The sequence below is a fragment of the Delphinus delphis genome, chromosome 19, assembly GCF_949987515.2.
Source record: "Delphinus delphis chromosome 19, mDelDel1.2, whole genome shotgun sequence".
Lineage (NCBI taxonomy): Eukaryota > Metazoa > Chordata > Mammalia > Artiodactyla > Delphinidae > Delphinus > Delphinus delphis.
In genome coordinates, this window is record NC_082701.1 from 51,009,203 (window position 1) to 51,029,672 (window position 20,470).

Sequence of the window (20,470 nt, forward strand, 5' to 3'; positions counted from 1 at the left end):
CGTCCTGATCTGACCTTTTGTCCCTGGCTGCAGGCACTGGGATCAGATCAGGGATGAGATCCAACGGGAGTTTGATCAGGAATCTGAAAGCTTCACCTTGGAGCAGATCGTGGAGCTTGGGATGGATCAGCATGTGGAGAAAATTGGGGAGATCTCTGCCTCAGCAACCAGAGCGCTGGCTCTAGAGCTGGTACGACAGAGTCCTTTCCCATGGTCCCTCATTTCCTAAGCTTCCTGGAACAAAGGCTCCCAGCTTTTCATCATCTGATGGCCCCTCCCCGCTCCTATTACCCTTGGGGACTAAATACCTGATTGATCTGTTCCCCAATTTCTTTCTGCAGGCATTAGAAAACATCGCCAAGACCTGGGATGTGATTCAGCTAGACATAGTCCCCTACAAGGATAAGGGCCATCACCGGCTCAGGTAGACAGGGCTGTGTGACCCGGGCTGCAGAGTGGGGACTGAGGCTTGGCAGGTGGGGCTGGACTATGGTTTTGATACCTTCCACCGCAGAGGCACAGAAGAAGTATTTCAGGCGCTGGAAGATAACCAGGTGGCTCTGTCTACCATGAAGGCATCTCGTTTCGTCAAGGCCTTTGAGAAGGATGTAGACCACTGGGAACGCTGCCTCTCCCTCATTTTGGAAGTTATTGAGGTGGTGCTCACGGTGCAGCGTCAGTGGATGTACCTAGAGGTCAGGATTCACTGCCCAAGCTCCCCCTACCTGCTGTTTTGACTCCTTTATTTGTACAGGACCTAGATAGTTGCCCTGTTATCGGCCCCGTTTTCCCACCTCCAAAGCCATTCTTCATCTGGGACCCAGGCATCTGACTCTTGGTTATTACCTCTCATCTTCAGCCCCCTCCTTGAAAAGCCTTTGTTCTTTTTCCATTTTTCTTCTCGGACCCACATACCTAGCCTCCCAATCCCAAGTTTCCTTCTAGAACTTGAGCATCTTGCCCTTTGGTTCTGATGCTCTTTATCTTTCCTCAACTGTCATTCCTGGTCTGAGAGCAGGGAGCAGAGTGTGGAGAGTGTGTGAGAAACAGCCTCTCACGCCATTTGTTTGGCCCTTCAGAATATCTTCCTAGGAGAGGACATCCGCAAGCAGCTGCCCAATGAATCAGTCTTATTTGACCAGGTCAACGGCAACTGGAAAGACATCATGGACCGGATGAACAAGGACCCCAATGCTCTCCGGAGCACCCACTATCCAGGTCTGAGCCCTGACGTAACCTCAGCTGGCGCTATACATATGTGAAGTCATGGCCACATTCTTCATTTACTGAAAGATTGACCATTGCACCTGGCTGTCCTACCATCACCACCACCTCTTCTAAGCATTAAATAGTAGTTCCGTAAATTAAACTCAACACATATTTGAGCAGAGTACAATGTAGTGGTTAAGAGGATGGGATATGGAATCAGACAGACCTGAGTTCAAACTCTGACTCATGCCTTACCGATTGTGTGCTCTCAGGCAGCTTGCTTCCTCCGTACTGCAGTTTCCTCACCTGTAGTGTGTGTGGGGTTAACGATAACTATTTCTCAGGGTCTTTGTAAGGATAATAGAGGAGTATGTAGCACTCAGTACAGTGTCTGGCGTAAAGTTAGTGCTCAATCATTAGTACTGTGCCTCAAGAAACACTGATCGAGGAGTCACTCTTCTTCTCTAGCTGGTTCATTCGATGAGATGATGCAGGTAAATGAGATAATGCAAATAAAGCACTTGTCACATTAAACGGCACAGAGAAAACCTTTGGTTACTATGAGCTATTGTGACTTTAATTGGTTTATCAGATTAGTTAGTCTTTAATGTAGACATTTTGGTAGGCATGGGGATTGGGTAAGGGGATGGGGGAGAGATGTACACATAGTGAGGTCTGGTTGATTGTGCTCGATTGGCGTAAAGAATCAGGAAGTCACGTTTGGCGACGGGTACCTACAGTGCATGTCCTGAGAAGAGTTTTGGCATGGGGTACGGAGGACCTTTGTTTTGCCAAGGGCCAATCTAACAATTCTTCATTTTCCCAAGAACCTTAAGTATACACATCAAAAAAAAATTATTATTCAATTACTCGGGTAAAATATAAGTATTAAGATGTGCAAAATTGAGTGACAACATGAATTTTTTAGAAATAATACTGGAGATAATTGACATAATTACATTTTAGAACAATTTATAAGCAGAGCCATCTCTTCGTTGAACCCACAGAACAAAGCTGTGTGGTCCACTGCTACCGGGTCTCCCTGTGGTCTCCAGGGGCTACTCAGGTGGTCGCTCAAAGGTTCTAACAGCCTGTAGGCTTTGTACTTGAAGGCCTGAGGGTCACCTCAGAGTTCAGACTCCGTGACATCCATGCTTTCTTCAGAAAGCTAGAAACTTGGAAGACCAGGAGATCAGCTAATCAAAATCTAGTGCTGGGAGCTTCCCTGGTGGCGCAGTGGTTGGGAGTCCGCCTGCCGATGCAGGGGACGCGGGTTCATGCCCCGGTCCGGGAAGATCCCGCATGCCGCGGAGCGGCTGGGCTCGTGAGCCATGGCCGCTGAGCCTGGGTGTCCGGAGCCTGTGCTCCACAACGGGAGAGGCCACAACAGTGAGAGGCCCGCGTACCACAAAAAAAAAAAAAAAAAAAATCTAGTGCTGGGAGAAAACTAACATTATCAAGAACCTACAAATGGGAACACATTTTATCTTATGTCTCGAATTTTTCTTTGAGGTGGATCTCATTACCATTTTACAAAGAGGTGAAAGCTCCCTGAGGTTAACCGACAAGCTAATTAAGTGAAAGAGCCGCAGTTTGGATGGCCATCGTCTGCCTCCCAATCTAGTGCTCTTTTTGTTTGTTTGTTTGGCCACGCCGCACAGCTTGTGGGATCTTAGTTCCCCAACTGCGCCCCCTGCAGTGGAAGCTCGTAGTCCCAACCACTGGACCGCCAGGGAATTCTCTCTAGTGCCCTTTTTGCTCTGTCACGAGGGACACTGGCAACCCCAGTGACTGCAGACCCCTTTCATTGTGTGCGTGTGATATGTATTTAAATCGAATGGGGTTTTTTTCCAATTTATTTATTTTTGGCTGCATTGGGTCTCCGTTGCTGCACACGAGCTTTCTCTAGTTGTGGTGAACGGGGGCTACTCTTTGTTGCAGGGTGTGGGCTTCTCATTGCGGTGGCTTCTCTTACTGTGGAGCACCAGCTCTAGGGGGCGCGGGCTTCAGTAGCTGTGGCACGCAGGCTCAGTAGTTGTGGCTCACGGGCTCTAGAGCGCAGGCTCGGCAGTTGTGGCGCACGGGCTTAGCTGCCCCACGGCATGTGGGATCTTCTCGGACCAGGGCTTAAACCCTTGTGCCCTGCGTTGGCAGGTGGATTCCTAACCACTGCACCAGCAGGGAAGTCCCAAATCTAATGTTTTAACTTGTTGAATTGTTTACGTGCAGAACAAGCTCTGATTTTCAGAAGCTCTTAGGATGATCGGCAGAGCCCCACTTCTTTGGTGGGAAAGGACTGGTGGGAGATGTAGTTATATTAATGGAATTGTATAATTCATGCGTAATGTATAATGCGTACAATAGTGTATAATGAATTCTTAATAATGAATTAATGAAGAGGATGGGAAAAGAGTGACTGGGGACACTGCATCTGCTTCCAAAAACCATATGGCAGTCTGTGCCCCAACACTCAAGAGCTGGCAAAGTGGATATAGTTGGAGGCTCCAGATCTACTCAGGGCAATGGTACAAGGGCCACCAAATATCATTCACTGTTCTCTTCTCCAGGCCTCCTGGACACATTGATAGAAATGAACACAATCCTGGAAGACATCCAGAAGTCTCTGGATATGTATTTAGAGACCAAGCGCCATATTTTCCCCCGCTTCTACTTCTTGTCCAACGATGACCTCCTGGAGATTCTGGGCCAGTCCCGCAACCCAGAGGCTGTGCAGCCACACCTCAAAAAATGCTTTGACAACATCAAATTGCTGAGAATGCAGAAGGTCAGTAGAGGTGGCCATGATGCAAAGGAGGGCAGGGGAGGGATGGTGACGTCAAGGTGTTCAAGGCCTCGGAGGGGACCGTGCCCTCCCAGCAGGAGGGGGATATAACGATTCTGGGTATCTGGGACAGAACTTTCTAGAATTGGTAATACAGAGGGGAGGGGGGAGGAGCAGAAATTACCCTCCAAGGGCTCAAGAGCTTCCTGTTTCTGCAGATCGGGGGACCCAGCAGCAAATGGGAAGCGGTGGGAATGTTCTCGGGCGACGGCGAGTATGTCGATTTCCTCCACTCGGTACTTCTAGAAGGGCCTGTGGAGGTGAGCTGCAACGAGGGCCTGAGAAGCAAGCTGACTCTTCTGAGTTTGCTTGGCTCTGTGAGGAGAGGGCATCTCTGTGAAGGGATATTAGTCACTTTTTGCCCTCCCACCTGCCATTCCTAAAACTCTTAACCTCTACCCTGCACCCGAACGTCGGACAGTCTGCCCCCTAGTCTCCATTTCCCTCGGGGACGCAGGCCGGCCGCTTCCCAGCTCCTGCTCTTCTCTTGGGCCCCAAAGCCCCGGAGTCCTGTTTCCCAAGCACCTTCACTCTGGGGACTCCCGACTCTGGCCCTGAGGGTGAGCCACCCTGTTCTCACCTCCCCCCAGTCCTGGCTTTGTGATGTGGAGCGGACCATGAGGGTGACCCTCCGGGACCTTCTCCGGAACTGCCGCCTGGCCCTCAAGAAGTTTCTTAACAAGAGGGACAAGTGGGTGAAGGAGTGGGCTGGCCAGGTGAGCTGGGGTCAATGGAAATGAGGGAACAAGGAGGACCGAGCCGAAAGGAAGCAGCCAGTGTAAAGACAGGATCTTCTTCTTCTTTTTTTCTTTTAAATATTTATTTATTTATTTGGCTGCATCGGGTCTTAGTTGCAGCATGTGGGATCTAGTTCCCTGACCAGGGATAGAACCCAGGCCCCCTGCACTGGCAGCGTGGAGTCTTAGCCACTGGACCACCAGGGAAGTCCCTAAGGACAGAATCTTGAGTTGCACAAAAGGCAGGTTTCCTGCCCCCTGTTCTGGGCTGCGGCCCCAGAAGCCTGCACCGTGGACCCTCAGCTCCTGACTTGGGCACGTGCCCATCCTTCAGAGCAGTTTAGGCGTAGTGAGAGGAGTAGCAGCTGGTCCCGGAAGAAGCTGGGTTTTGGGAGCCGGGCTGTGTGTGTGGCCAGGGACAGGGCTTTGGAATAGAGCCTCTACACGTGCCCCAGGTGGTGATCACTGCCAGTCAGATCCAGTGGACGGCTGATGTCACCACGTGCCTGCTGACAGCTAAGGAGCGGGGAGACAAGAAGATCCTCAAGGTCATGAAGAAGAAGCAGGTGGGGAGCCCTGCCAGGACGGGAGAGGCCTGGAGTTAGAGCTGGAGGAAGGGGGCAATACATTGGGTCAGAATTAGCGATGAGCTGGTGGGAAAGGTCCGAACGAGAGTGTGTTATGGGAGGCGTCCAGCAAGAAGAGGTTGGGTGGGTCAGAAGTATGTCTCCCTGTGGTGGTGTTGGGGGCCAGGAGCTGCAGTGGGGGAGGGGTCAGCACTGCGGTTGGATGCGGAATGATGCTGGGACGTGGCATGATTAGGGTTTGGTGGCATTGCTCAGGCCGCCTTCTTCTCTGGCACCTCATTCCACAGGTGTCAATACTGAATAAGTACTCGGAAGCCATCAGGGGGAACCTGACCAAGATTATGCGCCTTAAAATTGTGGCTCTGGTGACAATAGAAGTCCACGCCCGGGACGTGTTGGAGAAGCTTTATAAGAGTGGCCTCATGGACGTCAGCTCCTTCGACTGGCTCAGCCAACTGCGCTTCTACTGGGAGAAGGTGCCGAAGGACCAGCTTCCCACTCCCGTACCCTAAACCCGATCCTAATGCTTTAACTCAATTCATGTTCTCTAAATACAGTAATATCCCAACCCACCCCTTAGTCCTATCACAGCACCTAATCTAGCTGGTAACTCTCTCTCGAACCTGCCAAGTAAGGAGTGGCAAGTGGCACTTTTCCAGGGAGTGCCCACTCTGGGTGTCGCTTGATCGGGACTCAGAAAGACTCCAAGCAGCTGCTGCAATAGTTTGGGCTGGACACGTGCAGCGTGACCCCCAGTTTCCATCTTGGCCGTAAGCCCGTCCCTCCTTCTAACTCTAAACGGAGCCCCCAGTCTTCTCCCTGCAACTCCCCTGCCGCTTCCAGTCCTCCTGTTGGCCATCGCTGCAGCTCTGTGTCTTCCTCCAAGCCCGCGCCTCTCTTACTCTGCCCTGTTTCCCTAGGATCTCGACGACTGTATGATCCGCCAGACCAACACACAGTTCCAGTATGGTTATGAGTACTTGGGTAACTCTGGCCGGCTTGTCATCACCCCGCTGACAGACAGGTCGGCCGTGGGGAGGCAAACAGGGGGCTTGGGGTAGGGGCATCGAATGCCGAGCCAAGGCTTCCAGGAGTCCGGCTTGAGTCCTGTCCTCCATCCCCAGGTGTTACATGACACTGACCACGGCCCTGCACCTGCATCGAGGTGGATCCCCCAAAGGTCCTGCAGGCACAGGGAAGACCGAGACCGTCAAGGACCTGGGCAAGGCCCTCGGCATATATGTCATTGTGGTCAACTGCTCTGAGGGTCTGGACTATAAGTCCATGGGCCGGATGTACTCAGGCCTGGCCCAGGTTAGCATCCTGCCAGCCTGGCCAGGAGGCCCCTTTGATATCTTTTAGTTCTAGAAAATCAGCTGAAACCCAGATCTGTTTCAGTGCTTTGTAGCTGACGACACTGCATCGCCTCAGTTAGTTCTTACCACTGGGGAAGTCCCTGCGCCTCCCTGAGCTTCACTTTGCTTATTTGCAAAATCACAAGATTATGTAAGGATCCAATAACTTACGCACACTGGAGTCGCTCAACACCCACAAGTTCCCTACCCTGGTCACTTTCCCACCCACACCTCTCAGGCATTCCCCTAGATCCTTCCTGTCTGGTGGAAAGTTCTGGCCAGAAACCACAACAGTGCTATGGGGCCCTCTCCACCACACACACACACGCACGCACGCACGCACGCGCGCGCGCACACACACACACACATTCATTTTAGAGGCTGCTGCTCCTATCCAAACATTTCAGGGAGAATATGTTAGTCACAATTTTTAGTTTCTCCCAGTCTGGGGATACTTTTCTTGCTCCCAGCGACTCCCCCCCCACCCACAGATGGGCGCCTGGGGCTGCTTTGATGAGTTTAACCGCATCAACGTGGAAGTGCTATCCGTGGTGGCCCAGCAGATCCTGTCCATCCTCTCAGCCCTGGCTGCCGGCCTCACCCGCTTCTATTTTGAGGGCTTTGAAATAAATCTGGTGTGGTCCTGTGGGATCTTCATCACCATGAACCCTGGTAAGGGCCTGGGAGTGGATGGGGCTCCTGGGGGGAGAACTGAGTGTTCAGGGCAAATAACTGTGCATCCCCCCACCCCCTGCCAGTGTTTGTAGCCAAGTGAAATGTGGCTAAAGACCATAAAGTGTGAGAGAAGGATAAACAGACGCATTTCTGGGAGGAGGGGTGGCAATCTTACTGTTCTCCCTAAAGGGATTAATAACAGCTTGCAGGCATACATGTAGCCCTAGTCTTTTAAAGTGCTTAGCCATCTTCTTTTGTTGGACTAGCTCCCAGAGTTCTGGTGTGTCTGCCATCCCTTTTGCCGAATGGGAGAATCTCCCCCAGAGTGCAGGGCCTAGGGTCTCTCATTACTGGTGCCTGAGAACAGCTCTGGGGGAAGGAACTAGGAGAAAACAGGAAAGGGTTCCGGTACTGAAAGAATCAGATAAACAGGTGCGATTTCTATTAGCACTAACATGAGTTATACATGGAACTTGGAGAGATGGGAACTTGACAGCTCTGTGATTTGAGTTTGAATCAGGGCCATGCAGAAGGTTAAGGAAAGGACCAGGGGTAGGAAAGAAGAGCAAAGTGGTGTGGGAAGAGCCAGGGCTGAGATGAGAAAGGAAGAGGTCTCAGAGTTGGAGCTGGGGAGAGAGTTAGGGATGGAGCTGGGGATGGGGAAAATGGGACTGATTGGGAAGTAGGTCTTTGGGAAGCAGTATGGATTCTGAATAAATGGCGCTGTTTTCCAGGCTATGCTGGTCGCACAGAGCTTCCTGATAATCTTAAATCCATGTTCCGTCCAGTTGCCATGGTGGTGCCCGATGCTACCCTCATTGCAGAAATCATTCTCTTTGGGGAAGGATTTGGCAACTGCAAGGTATTCTGATAACCTCTTGTCTCCAACACTTTATTTCCCTTCCGTGATTATTCTCTGGACCGAAGAACCCCCTGGAGGCCTCATAATCAGCTTATCCTACGAGGAACTTACATGGCTGTCAGTGGGATATGGAGGGAGGTCTCCCCTCTGTGGTGTCACTAGTCCTTGATGACGCGATTCCCAGGATCTTCTCATTAGGATTGTGCACAGGGCCCTTCCCAGCCGCTCCAAGTCCCGGGACCTAGCTTCTTGGATCTGTAACTGTCCCTACATGAAGCAGAGGGATTGGTGGGGAGATGGATTGTTTCCTCCTCTATTTTGTTCTCCAGATTCTGGCCAAGAAGGTGTACACACTTTACTCGCTGGCCGTGCAGCAGCTCTCCAGACAGGACCATTATGACTTTGGCCTACGTGCCCTCACCTCCCTCCTGCACTGCGCTGGCAAGAAGCGCCGCCTGCAGCCGGATCTGTCTGATGAAGAGGTAGATTGAGGACACGACCGTCGGACCTTAACCTCCACTGTCACTGGTCCTATGCGCCTTCACTGAAGTTTTTGAGATCCTTACTTTCACTAGCTTAGGCTTCCCGCCCTCCTGCCCCTCCCCTCAGGTGTTGCCTGAGTTCCACCTGTCCTATCGCTAAAGACTAGCTCGGATGTATCCATGGTTCTTAGCTCCTGCCTCTCACCCAGTTGGAGAGGAAGGGCCTGATGAGTACCTCGTTCCTGGCTTCGCGAGCCTGAGTCTCTGTCTTTTCCCATTCAGGTTCTGCTGCTCTCGATGAGAGACATGAACATCGCCAAGCTAACTTCAGTGGACGTGCCGCTCTTCAATGCCATCGTGCAAGATCTGTTCCCCAGCATCGAGCTGCCGGTCATTGACTACGGCAAGGTATCTGTTCCTCAAGACTCTCCCTGACCTCATGTGTGAATGTGGGTCTGGAAACAGGACACCTGGCCTCCAGGCCTCGTTCTGCCCTTCACTAGCTGTCCATTCACTGGCTGTGACTTTGAGCAACACAGTTGGCCTCTCTTTGGGCTTCCTTATCTATAAAACCATACAGGCCTATTCAAACATTCTACTTTCTCACCTCAACTCCCTACTCCCTGACTCACCAGCTCAAGTACTCTTACTCATCAGTTCCTTGACTTCACTGAGACCGCTGATCCCCTGGCCTTTCTACTTTCTACCTGGTAGCCCTCTCCTGTCTCTACCTGTCTTCTCATTCAGGGAGTTTTGAGGAGAGGCTGCTAGGAGCTCTTTGATATGTGAGAGGAGTGGGATGGAAGAGGCCAAGGAAGGAGCATTTTAGAAAGTGTAGGAATTTTCTTCTCTGGCAGTATGGTAGTTTAGATACCCTGAATGATTCTTTCGGTTGAAACCACTAAAATGCTGGATAAAAATATAAAAATACATCTTTTAAAATGTATTGCTAAACTGGCAAGAAAGAAAGAATCCTGGGATGAGGAGGGGGAGTAAAAGCAGGGAGGCAAGTGAATGAGAAAGCTGGATTTCTCCCCGAAAGTTTTTGTTGAACATAAGGCACTGGGGGTAGGAGATGAAGCAGCCCACATTTTGAGGTATAACAGAAAACCCAGTCATGCATAAACTTCCGTCCACAAAGGAAAACACCTTCAGTAAGTGGGAAAATGAGAAACCCACCACTGACGAGGGTCCATGCAGTAAAGAAACATGCTTGTCGTGACCTTTGATGATGAGAGGAAGGGGCAAAATCTCCTTTGAGATTTCCTAACCACAAGTCAGCCCTCACATGGTTCCTGGTCATAATTTATTTTAATGTGTAATGCCCCAAATCTCAAATTTAGAACTTAATTTAAAGTATTTCCAGTTTGTTAGTGTCTCCCCCAAGTGACTGGCAGAAGCAAATGCAAATTATTTCTAGAATAATGAAGCTTCAACTTAAGCCTCAAAGAATTCTCATGAAAGTCCAAGAAAATGAGCAGCTTCTGGTCAAAAATCACAAAACACACAAGGAAACAAGATACTATGAATGGGATGCCAAAGAACAACAAAACGGAATCAGATCCACAAAGACTTCAAAGATGGAAAATAATCAGCACAGAATTCTAGAAATAACTAAATTTAATATGTTTAAAGAAATAAGAGAGGGGAATTCCCTGGTGGTCCAGTGGTTAGGACTCTGCACTTTCACTGCCAAGGGCAAGGGTTTGATACCTGGTCGGGGAGCTAAGATCCCGCAAGGGCAAGCCGCACAGCACAGCAAAATGAACAAAGAAATAAATAAAAGTAAAGAAACAAGAGAGGAGCTTGAAACTGTGATCCAGGAACAAGAGACTTCTAAACAAAGTAGGATTGACAAGAACCAACAGCGTTCCTACAAATGAAAAAATATTATAATTGAAATGTTAAAAATCCAGCAACTCACAGGGAGGACTTCCAGATAAAAAGGTGGATTAAAAACAATTTTGTTTCCTTTTGAAAACCTGCTACAACTACTCTAAAGAGATTTTTACAAATAAGGCGTCTATACCCGAAAGGGTGGGGAGAATGGGAGAGGCAATGACAGCAAAATTGTGACATGGGAAATAAATGAATCAAGTTGTGACTTACTCAGCAAACCTGAGAGGCTGGAAGTGGGGAGAATTGTGAGTTGGGAGTAGGTGGGGGGAGTGAGTAAAGGAGGTGTAGCTGAAATGAGAAGGATTGGCAGCAAACAGTCTTGGGAGCAGGTCTCCCCTTCTCTGCGACCCTGGATAGCCGTGCCTCTCCCACTTTGGTGGAAGGCTAGAGGGTAACAATAGTAGGTCTCTGGTCTGGGGGACACATGGTATAGTTGAGGGCGGGAGAAAACTCTATTAAAAATGGGGATTAAGTGAATGTTTACACATTAAATGCTGAGACCCTTAGCCTTCTCTGAAGCCCCCAGCATGCCGGCAGCCAGCCAGCCAGGAAATTGGAAGAGTTCTCTCTGGGGAATCTCTCTGTCCCAAGAGGAACGAGCAAGACATTGACAATGGAAATGTCCCCACGGAAGTCCCAGATAAATCATCTACAGTGACACTCACAGTCTACAGGCCCCACTCACACACTCAGAGCTTCCATTCAGCTCTTTAGTCCTCCACCCTTATATATGAGCCGAAAACCAAGGCTCACCACCCATCTGAGGAAGGCCTCTAACATGAAAGCAGCCAAAACAAATAGGAAAAAGCAAACTGGAGAAAATAGATAATGCAGAGAGAAGAAAAGTTTTTAAAATAAATCTATCATTAGTATACTCAGAGAGAAGATTAAGGTATTGTATCCATGAAGTACTGATGAAATGCTATTGGAAAAGGAATATTCCAGAGAATAGAGCAGAGCAGACAAAGCGGGAAAGAGATTAAGATTCAAGTGCCAGTCTAGGAAAGACAACACTGAAATACCAGCAGTTCCAAAAAAAGTAGGAACAGAGAAAATGGAGGAGGCCAGGATCAGTAATGAAACAATTCACGAAGAATCCCCAGAACTGTAGCATCTAAGTTTCCATAATTAAAGGATCTATAAATGCATGACATAATAGATAAAACAAATCCTTACCAAGGCCCAGCATTGTGAAATTTTAAAACACTAGGAAAAGGAGAAGATTTAACAAGCTTCCAAAAAGGGAGAAAAAAAAAGAGATGACATGCAAAAGATCAAGAATTAGAATGTTGGACTTCTCAGTAGCAATATTGGCTCTGTAAACAATGAAGCAGGCTTCAACATTCTGAGGGAAAATTATTTCCAACCTCAAACGCTATACCCAGACAACCTGTCACATAGGAAGCTAGATCAGAGATATTTCAGACAAGCAGACTCTCCAAAAAAAACAAAAAATTACCTCCACTGCATCCTTTTCTCAGAAAGCTACCAGAGGATGTGCTCTACCACAATGCAGGAGCATTCCAAGAAAGAGGAAGATAGAGGACACGGGATGACAGTTGTGCACCAGACAAAGAGAGAAGCCAATCCAAACTGAAGCAAATCTGAAGGTTCAGGCAGACTTCTTTGTTTTTTTTTTTTTTAAGATTTTTTAAAAATTATGATTTATTTATTTATTTTATTTATTTTTGGCTGCATTGGGTCTTAGTTGCAGCACATGAGATCTTTGTTGAGGCGTGCGGGATCTTTCGTTGTGGCGCACGGGTCTTTCTCTTTTCTAGCTGTGGCGCGTGGGCTCTAGGGCTCCAGAGCGCGTGGGCTCTGTAGTTTGCGGCATGCAGGCTCTCTAGTTGAGGCACGCGAGCTCAGTAGTTCTGGCATGTGGGCTTAGTTGCCCCGTGGCATGTGGAATTTTAGTTCCCAGACCAGGGATCGAACCCACGTCCCCTGCATTGTAAGGTGGACTCTGCACCACTGGACCACCAGGGAAGTCCCCAGACTTCTTTAAGAAGAGGAAATCGATACCTGGTGAGAATAAAAGTTTTGAGAGACTTAGTCAACTGGCAGAGTTTGGAGTTGAGTTAAAGATCAGTATATTAAAAACTAAGCAAACAAAAAACCAGAGCAACTGTTAACCCCTAGGGAAAACCAAAAAGTTGTGCAGGAAAGGAAAAATAATCATGTATTGAATCATATACATTGTTATACTAATATTTAATACTGTTTACAAGAGACACATGTAAAACGTAAAGACAAAGGGTGGAGAGTCAAAGACTAGAAAAATACATCAGGTAGACACTAATCAAAAGGAAGCTGGGGTAGCAATATCAGACAACATAGATCTTAAGGCAAAATGAATTACCAGAAATAGAGCCGCTTCATAATAATAAAAAGTTCAATTCACCAGGAAGATACAACAATTCTAAATTTGCATGCATCTAATAATATGGCCTCAAAATAAATAGAACAAAATTTTTCAGAATTTCAAAGAGAAATAGACAAATCTACAATCGTAGTGGCGCTCTTCACATCTCTCAGTAACTGATAGGCCAAGCAGACTAAAAGTCAGTTTTGTTAAAGAAGATTTGAACAACACAATCAATCTTGAGTTAATCAAGACATTGACAGCAATTGCATTCAATAACTGAAGAATAACCATTTTTTTCAAGCATACATAGAATATTTAGGTTACTTGACCATGTAAAGGTCATAAATCTGCCTCAAAAATTTCAAGGGAATTAATTCAGAACACATTTTCTGATCACAATGTTAACTCTACTGATATCAGGCAAAGTGGACTTTATGGCGAGAAGAATATTAAAGATAAAGGGGGACATTTCATAATGATAAAAGGGCCTATGCTCAGAAAGATATGGCATTCTAAATTTGTATGCACTTAATAATAGAGCTAGAAAATGCATAAAACAAAATCGACAGAACTAAAAGTAGAAACAGATAAATCCACAACCCTAGTGGGAAATCTTGACATGCTTCTCTCAGAAATTGATAAAATAAGTGGATAAAAAAATCCATAAAGGGAGTTTCCTGGCAGTCCACTGGTTAGGACTCAGTGCTTTCACTGCCATGGCCCGGGTTCAATCCTGGTCCCGGAACTAAGATCCCACAAGTTGTGTGTTGTGGCCAAAAAAAAGAAAAAAAATCCATAAAGATACGGATTTGAGGGACTTCCCTGGTGGTCCAGTGGTTAAGAATCTGCCTTCCAATGCAGGGGACATGGGTTTGATCCCTGGTCAGGGAACTAAGATCCCACATGCCATGGGGCAACTAAGCCCGTGAGCCACGACTACTGAGCCCGCGTGCCACAACTAGAGAGAAACCCGAGCACTGCAACAAAGAGCCTGTGCCCCACAGGGAAAGTTCCCGCATGCCACAACTAAGACCCGACATGGCCAAAAATAAAATGAATAAGTAAATAAATATTTTTTTAAAAGATGCGGATTTGAATGCTTTTAACAGATTTGACCTGACACATGTAGAACATTATATGCATATAATTGCAGACACATATTCTTCTCAAGTATGCAAGGAGCGTTTACCAAAATTGACTGTGTGCTGGATTATTAAGTAGCGGTCTCATAAACGTCAAATGATTGAAAATTATACAGAGGATGATCTCTGACCACAATAGAATTAAACTAGAAATTCGTCACAATATATAATTATTCCAAATGTTTGGAAATTAGGCAATACAATTCTAAGTAACTCATGGGTCAAAGAAGAAACTACAGGATATTTTAAACTGAGTAAATAGAAAATGTGACATTTTAAACTTTTGGCATGATGCTAAACACGCACACACACACAAATACACCCAAACATGCTAATACAACTAATTCTCAGACAGTGGAGGGAAGTAGTAGGGGTGAGGCCTGTTAGTGGTGTTTGAGAGATACAAGTAAAATCTTGCATTGTTTGAACTTACTTGGTTGCATTGGCTGTGTATTTAAAAATGTCACACTCTTCTGGGACCCACGTGGGTCATGGTTCTATAAGCATTTCTTTATTTTTCATTTTTGTTTTTAAAATTTTTAATGGAGTATAGTTGATTTACAATGTTGTGTTAGTTTCAGGTGTACAGCAAAGTGACTTAGTTTTTTTTGTGGTACGCGGGCCTGTCACTGTTGTGGCCTCTCCCGTTGCGGAGCACAGGCTCCGGACGCGCAGGCTCAGCGGCCATGGCTCACAGGCCTAGCCGCTCCGCGGCATGTGGGAATCTTCCCAGACTGGGGCACGAACCTGTGTCCCCTGCATCGTCAGGCGGACTCTCAACCACTGCGCCACCAGGGAAGCCCTAAAGTGACTTAGTTATATATATATATATTTTTTCACATTCTTTTCTATTATAGGTTATTATAAGATATTATATATAGTTCCCTGTGCTATATAGTAGGTCCTTGTTTATTTTATATATAGTAGTTTGTATCTGTTAATCTCAAACCCCTAATTTATCCACGCCTTTCCCCCTTTGGTAACCATGAGTTTGTTTTCAATGTCTATGAGTCTGTTTCTGTTTTGTAAATTAGTTCATTTGTATCATTTTTTTAGATTCCACATGTAAGTAATATCATGTGATATTTGTCTTTCTCTCTCTGACTTAAGATGATAATCTCTAGATTCATACCTGTTGCTGCAAATGGTATTATTTCATTCTTTTTTATGGCTGAGTAATATTTCATTGTATAAATATACCACATTTTCTTGATCCATTCATCTGTTGACAAGCATTTAGGTTGCTTCCATGTCTTGGCTATTGTAAATAGTGCTGCTATGAACATTGAGGTGCATGTATCTTTTTGAATTTGAGTTTTCATCTTTTTAACTTAGGTGATGATTTGTTTAATGTCTGGCTCCCCCACCAGACTGTGGGCTGTGCGATAGGATGAACACTAATTTGTTCTCAGCACCCAGCACACTGCTTGGCACACACTTTAGAGGCTTAATAAATATTTGTTGAATGATATTAGAAAAGATGTGTAGAGCTGCGTGTCAGACATTGTGTTTTACATTGACTATCTTACCTAATACAACAGCCCTATGCGGGAAGTACCATCATTACTCCCATTTAACAGATTAGGAAACTGAGGCTCAAAGAAGTTAACTTGCTCAGGTTCACATAGCTGAAAGCTGGGGCCCCAGGCTGGCTGACTCCAGAGCCCAATCTCTCAACTCTGCAATTGGCCAGCCTCCCAAGGAACAAACAACTGTCAGGGTGCGGAGGGCCCTGGTGCAATTTTTAATGGTTTGCACATTATCCTTCCAGGTATCGATGAGCTTTTGAAAGTCCCTTACAAGCCGCACCCTTTTTCTTCCGCTTCCTGTATTTTCCCTTCTCTCAGCTGCGGGAGGCCATTGAGCAGGAGATTCGGGATATGGGCCTGCAGACCATCCCGTTCACCCTCACCAAGGTTATCCAGCTGTATGAAACCAAGAACTCCCGTCACTCCACCATGATCGTGGGCTGCACAGGCAGCGGCAAGACTGCCTCGTGGAGAATTCTTCAGTCGTCCTTGTCCTCCCTGTGCCGCGCCGGAGAGCCCAACTTCAACATTGTCAGAGTACGGACCTGGGACAGTGGGGCCACTGGAGGAGACTTGAGTAGCAGGAAGACAGTGAGGCTGGGGGCAGGGGTGCGTAGGTGTCTGGGAGGGTGGTGCAGACCAGGAGGGCGGCCTGGGAGGGGTGAGAGAGACAGGGGCCAAATACAAATACCTGGAAATAAAGGGACATCTTGGGATTTGTGTCAGCCGGCAGCTCAAAACCCCCTTCCTGTGTCATTTTTAGGAGTTCCCTTTGAACCCTAAGGCACTGTCCCTAGGGGAGCTGTATGGGGAATATGACCTCAACAGTAATGAATGGACAGACGGCGTCCTGTCCAGTGTCATGCGGACGGCTTGTGCAGGTACCCAAAGGATCTTGGGGCAGGGAGAGCAGATGCCTAAATCTCCTGTGTGGGTGGGCAGTCTGGGGATAGAAAGCTCATTTTGGGGGAAAAAATGCTTGGGGAATGCGGAGATCACCAGGAAGCAACTGCTTGCGTCTCCAGGGAGATGAGCGTGGAGGGAGGGCTGGGTAACAAAGCTCTGGTTTCCTTATCATCTACCTCCGACCAAGACGAGAAGCCGGATGAGAAGTGGATCCTTTTCGATGGCCCTGTGGACACACTGTGGATTGAGAGCATGAACTCTGTCATGGACGATAACAAAGTGCTGACCCTTATCAACGGAGAGCGCATCGCGATGCCTGAGCAGGTTCGGGAGTGGAAACTGGAGGGCCTGGGGCAGGGCTAAGGGGAAGAGCAGGGGCATCCAACAAGAAGGGGAAGTTCTATAGGAACGCCTAGGAGGAGGATGCCTGGATTCAGGGCAACCTGTGACTGAAGAAGAAATGCCTGTCTTACCACAGACTCTGAGGACAACTGTATAGAAAACACGATGTATTAGGACGCACTGTGTGGACTGAGGCAGCCTCATTGCCACTGACATATGAGGGATGACCTTCCGTTGTGCACCCAGAGTTACAATTCGTGGGCTCTTGTAAAGGCCACCCTTTCCCACCCGCTCAAACAATGTGAGCGAGAGAGTGATTTTTCATAAGGATGACCTTGAATAAACCCTGATTTCTCTTAACAAACAAATCATTTGTAAAGCTTAGGTCTTTATTCATCCTGCCACACGTGGTACTCAGTAGAGACACCTTGGGGCATCAGAATTCTGGGTGTTTTTATTACTGAGGGAAAGACAAGGTTCTGACCAAGTATATCCATAGGTGTCTCTCCTGTTCGAAGTGGAAAACTTGGCAGCGGCCTCCCCAGCCACTGTGTCTCGCTGCGGGGTGGTGTACACTGACTACGCTGACCTGGGCTGGAAGCCCTACGTTCAGTCATGGCTGGAGAAGAGGCCAAAGGTACGAAGGGAATGGAGGAGAGGAAAGGAACCGGTGGGGCCTGCGGAGGGGACACAAGAATAATTCAGAGCCCCTGCTTATTCAACTCCAGGTAGAGGCAGAGCCTCTTCAGCGCATGTTCGAAAAGTTCATCAACAAGATGCTGACCTTTAAGAAGAAAAACTGCCACGAGCTGGTGCCCCTCCCGGAATACAGCGGCATCATCTCCCTCTGCAATCTGTACTCAGCCCTGGCCACACCAGAGAATGGGGTGAGGGGGGACCAGGGCAGGAAGGGCTCTCGACCTCCCGGGACAACTTCAGGGAAGTGGTGTGTCTGAGACACAATTGGAACATGAGGCTTGAGTGGAGCAGAGACTCCAAGGGGAGGCCTCACCAACCGTGGAGGCAGCGAGCAGGGTGTGTGTGTGTGTGTGTGTGTGTGTGTGTGTGTGTGCGCGCGCGCGTGTGTATTTGCATGCGCGTGTGTGTGCTCACGCGCGCACATGTGCATGCACACTGGGAGGCCAAACTAAGGACTCTAAATCAGATATAGTACACAATGGGTCTCACTGTAATTTCCTGCCCATATCTGGGAGCTGAGGATAGTTCATTTGGTTCCTCATTTCTCCATCCTTTCAAAAATTAAATATTAAGTCTTGGAATCTGTGAGGCCTTAGGATACTGTTTCTTTTTTGTTTGTTTTTTAAGAATTTTTTTTTTTTTGGATAGGGACCACTTTTAAAGTCTTTACTGAATTTGTTACAATATTGCTTCTGTTTTATGGTTTTTTTTTTTTTTTTTTTGTGGTACGCGGGCCTCTCACCGTTGTGGCTTCTCCCGTTGCGGAGCACAGGCTCCGGACGCGCAGGTTCAGCGGCCGTGGCTCACGGGCCCAGCCGCTCCGCGGCATGTGGGATCTTCCCGGACCGGGGCACGAACCCGCGTCCCCTGCATCGGCAGGCGGACTTTCAACCACTGCGCCACCAGGGAAGCCCCTATGTTTTGTTTTTTTGGCTGCAAGGCATGTGGGATCTTAGCTCCCCAATCAGGGATTGAACCCGCACCCCCTGCATTGTAAGGTGAAGTCTTAACCACTGGACCGCTGGGGAAGACCCTGGGATACTGTTTCTGCTGGGAGGAGCTCCCCACCTAATCTGATGAGGGGTTTTAGAAATTTTCAGATTAACTGATATTTAAGAAAATTTTTGTTTGGTTTAGAATTTTGGAGTAAGGACCAAAATTGAGTATTTTTCTGTTGAGATTAAATTACTGCCTAGAAATGGTTCATATTGTCTTTAAGGACATTGACAGATCACTCAACTATTAATATAAAGTTATATGACAATTAAGATCTATAACAGTGTGTGCCATTCCTGGTATGGTTAATATAAATTAAAACCATGTCGGTGAAGTTGCAAAATGACATAGGGGAAAAGGACAGTAATATAGTGTCAATGGCACCCAGCTGCTAAGGAGGACTGGGTAGGGGGAAGAACGCTGATGAACAAAACAAAGAGAGGAGGGCAGTCTAGGTAAAGGGAATGGCTTTTGCAAAAACACAGAGACACAAGAGTCAGTTCCCGCTGGGCAGGGTGGGTGATGGGTGGATGGTGTTGGCGGTGTTACAACCCCTCTTCGCTGCAGCAGAGACCCCGAGAAGAGGATGGTGAGATGTGTGTTGAGCTGGAAGGACAGACTAAAGATTCTGGATTCAATATGGTAGACAGTGGAGTCTCAACACAATTTCCCACCGTGTCGCTGAAACTTAGTAGGTTTAATTTAAATGTTTTGACTTAGGTTTATCTACAGCCATATGGTTTTCCAAACAGAACCAGGAAGGGAGGGAAACTCTAAGCCTTTGTGATGAGCTGCCAAAATTAGACGCCTCCACCTCTTACAGATTTATGGTATTTCCGTTTCTCCTTTTGCACCCAGGTGAACCCAGCTGATGGTGAGAACTTTGTCTCCATGGTAGAGCTGACATTTGTGTTCAGCATGATCTGGTCTGTGTGTGCCTCCGTGGATGAGGAGGGCCGCAAGAAGATCGACAGTTACCTCCGAGAGATTGAGGGCACTTTCCCCAACAAGGTCAGGGCCCTCAAACCCAGCTGCCCTATTTTTCTGCCTCCCTGATCCTTACACTCTTCTTGAGCCTCAGCCTGCCGCCCAGCTCTCTTTCTTCTGCCCAGTGGTCTGTGAGCGCTTTTTCTGGGCAGGGAAAAGCTAAAAGAAGGCTTTGGTAACCCACCACACGTTCCCTCCTCAGGACACAGTGTACGAGTATTTTGTGGACCCCAAGATGCGGAGTTGGACATCATTTGAGGAGAAGCTCCCAAAGAGTTGGCGCTACCCTCCAAAGTGAGAGCCGGACCTGGGGGGTGGGTCAGGCTTGGGGCTGCGGTGGGTGGGCGATGTGGTGAGAGAGCCAAAGAGGGGTGCAAAAGTGAGCTGTAGGAAGAGAGGGTGGATCCCAAGGCAGAGATGGCTTTCCAGTGCGGGAAGTGGGATCTAGAGGAAATGGGACAGGGTCCTTCAGGAGAATGCCTGATCCCCGGACCCCGCAGGAGGCAGGCTTGGCGATTAGAGAGTGGTGATGCCGGAGGAGGATAAACACTGCGGGGCAGAAGGAAGCGGGAGTTAGAAAGGAGCGGGCCACGATCTTGAGACACAGTCCCTTTCCCCACCAGCTTCCCCTTCTACAAGATCACGGTGCCCACCGTTGACACTGTCCGCTACAACTACCTGGTGAGCACCTTGGTGGCCAACCAGAACCCCGTCCTGCTGGTGGGTCCCGTGGGGACTGGAAAGACGTCCATCGCTCAGAGTGTCCTGCAGTCCTTGCCCTCCAGCCAGTGGTCAGTGCTCACTGTCAACATGTCTGCGCAGGTGTGTGGCAGGACCCAGGGCCAGGCCGCCA

The 20,470-nt window shown here is 48.0% G+C and overlaps 1 protein-coding gene across 1 annotated transcript in view; it reads left to right on the forward strand.

Moving 5' to 3' along the window:
- The window catches only part of DNAH2 (dynein axonemal heavy chain 2), an 86,691-nt gene that overhangs the window by 36,773 nt on the left and 29,448 nt on the right, over positions 1-20,470 (forward strand). The window contains exons 24-46 of the mRNA XM_059996437.1: positions 34-190; positions 342-424; positions 515-695; positions 1,080-1,218; positions 3,777-3,994; positions 4,210-4,311; positions 4,642-4,767; positions 5,244-5,354; positions 5,663-5,851; positions 6,296-6,399; positions 6,500-6,689; positions 7,222-7,402; positions 8,140-8,267; positions 8,597-8,749; positions 9,032-9,157; positions 16,006-16,224; positions 16,451-16,568; positions 16,781-16,917; positions 17,435-17,572; positions 17,664-17,822; positions 19,489-19,641; positions 19,820-19,911; positions 20,241-20,439. Of these exons, the coding sequence (XP_059852420.1) occupies positions 34-190; positions 342-424; positions 515-695; positions 1,080-1,218; positions 3,777-3,994; positions 4,210-4,311; positions 4,642-4,767; positions 5,244-5,354; positions 5,663-5,851; positions 6,296-6,399; positions 6,500-6,689; positions 7,222-7,402; positions 8,140-8,267; positions 8,597-8,749; positions 9,032-9,157; positions 16,006-16,224; positions 16,451-16,568; positions 16,781-16,917; positions 17,435-17,572; positions 17,664-17,822; positions 19,489-19,641; positions 19,820-19,911; positions 20,241-20,439 (3,403 nt within the window). The remainder of the gene's footprint in view (positions 1-33; positions 191-341; positions 425-514; positions 696-1,079; positions 1,219-3,776; positions 3,995-4,209; positions 4,312-4,641; positions 4,768-5,243; positions 5,355-5,662; positions 5,852-6,295; positions 6,400-6,499; positions 6,690-7,221; positions 7,403-8,139; positions 8,268-8,596; positions 8,750-9,031; positions 9,158-16,005; positions 16,225-16,450; positions 16,569-16,780; positions 16,918-17,434; positions 17,573-17,663; positions 17,823-19,488; positions 19,642-19,819; positions 19,912-20,240; positions 20,440-20,470) is intronic.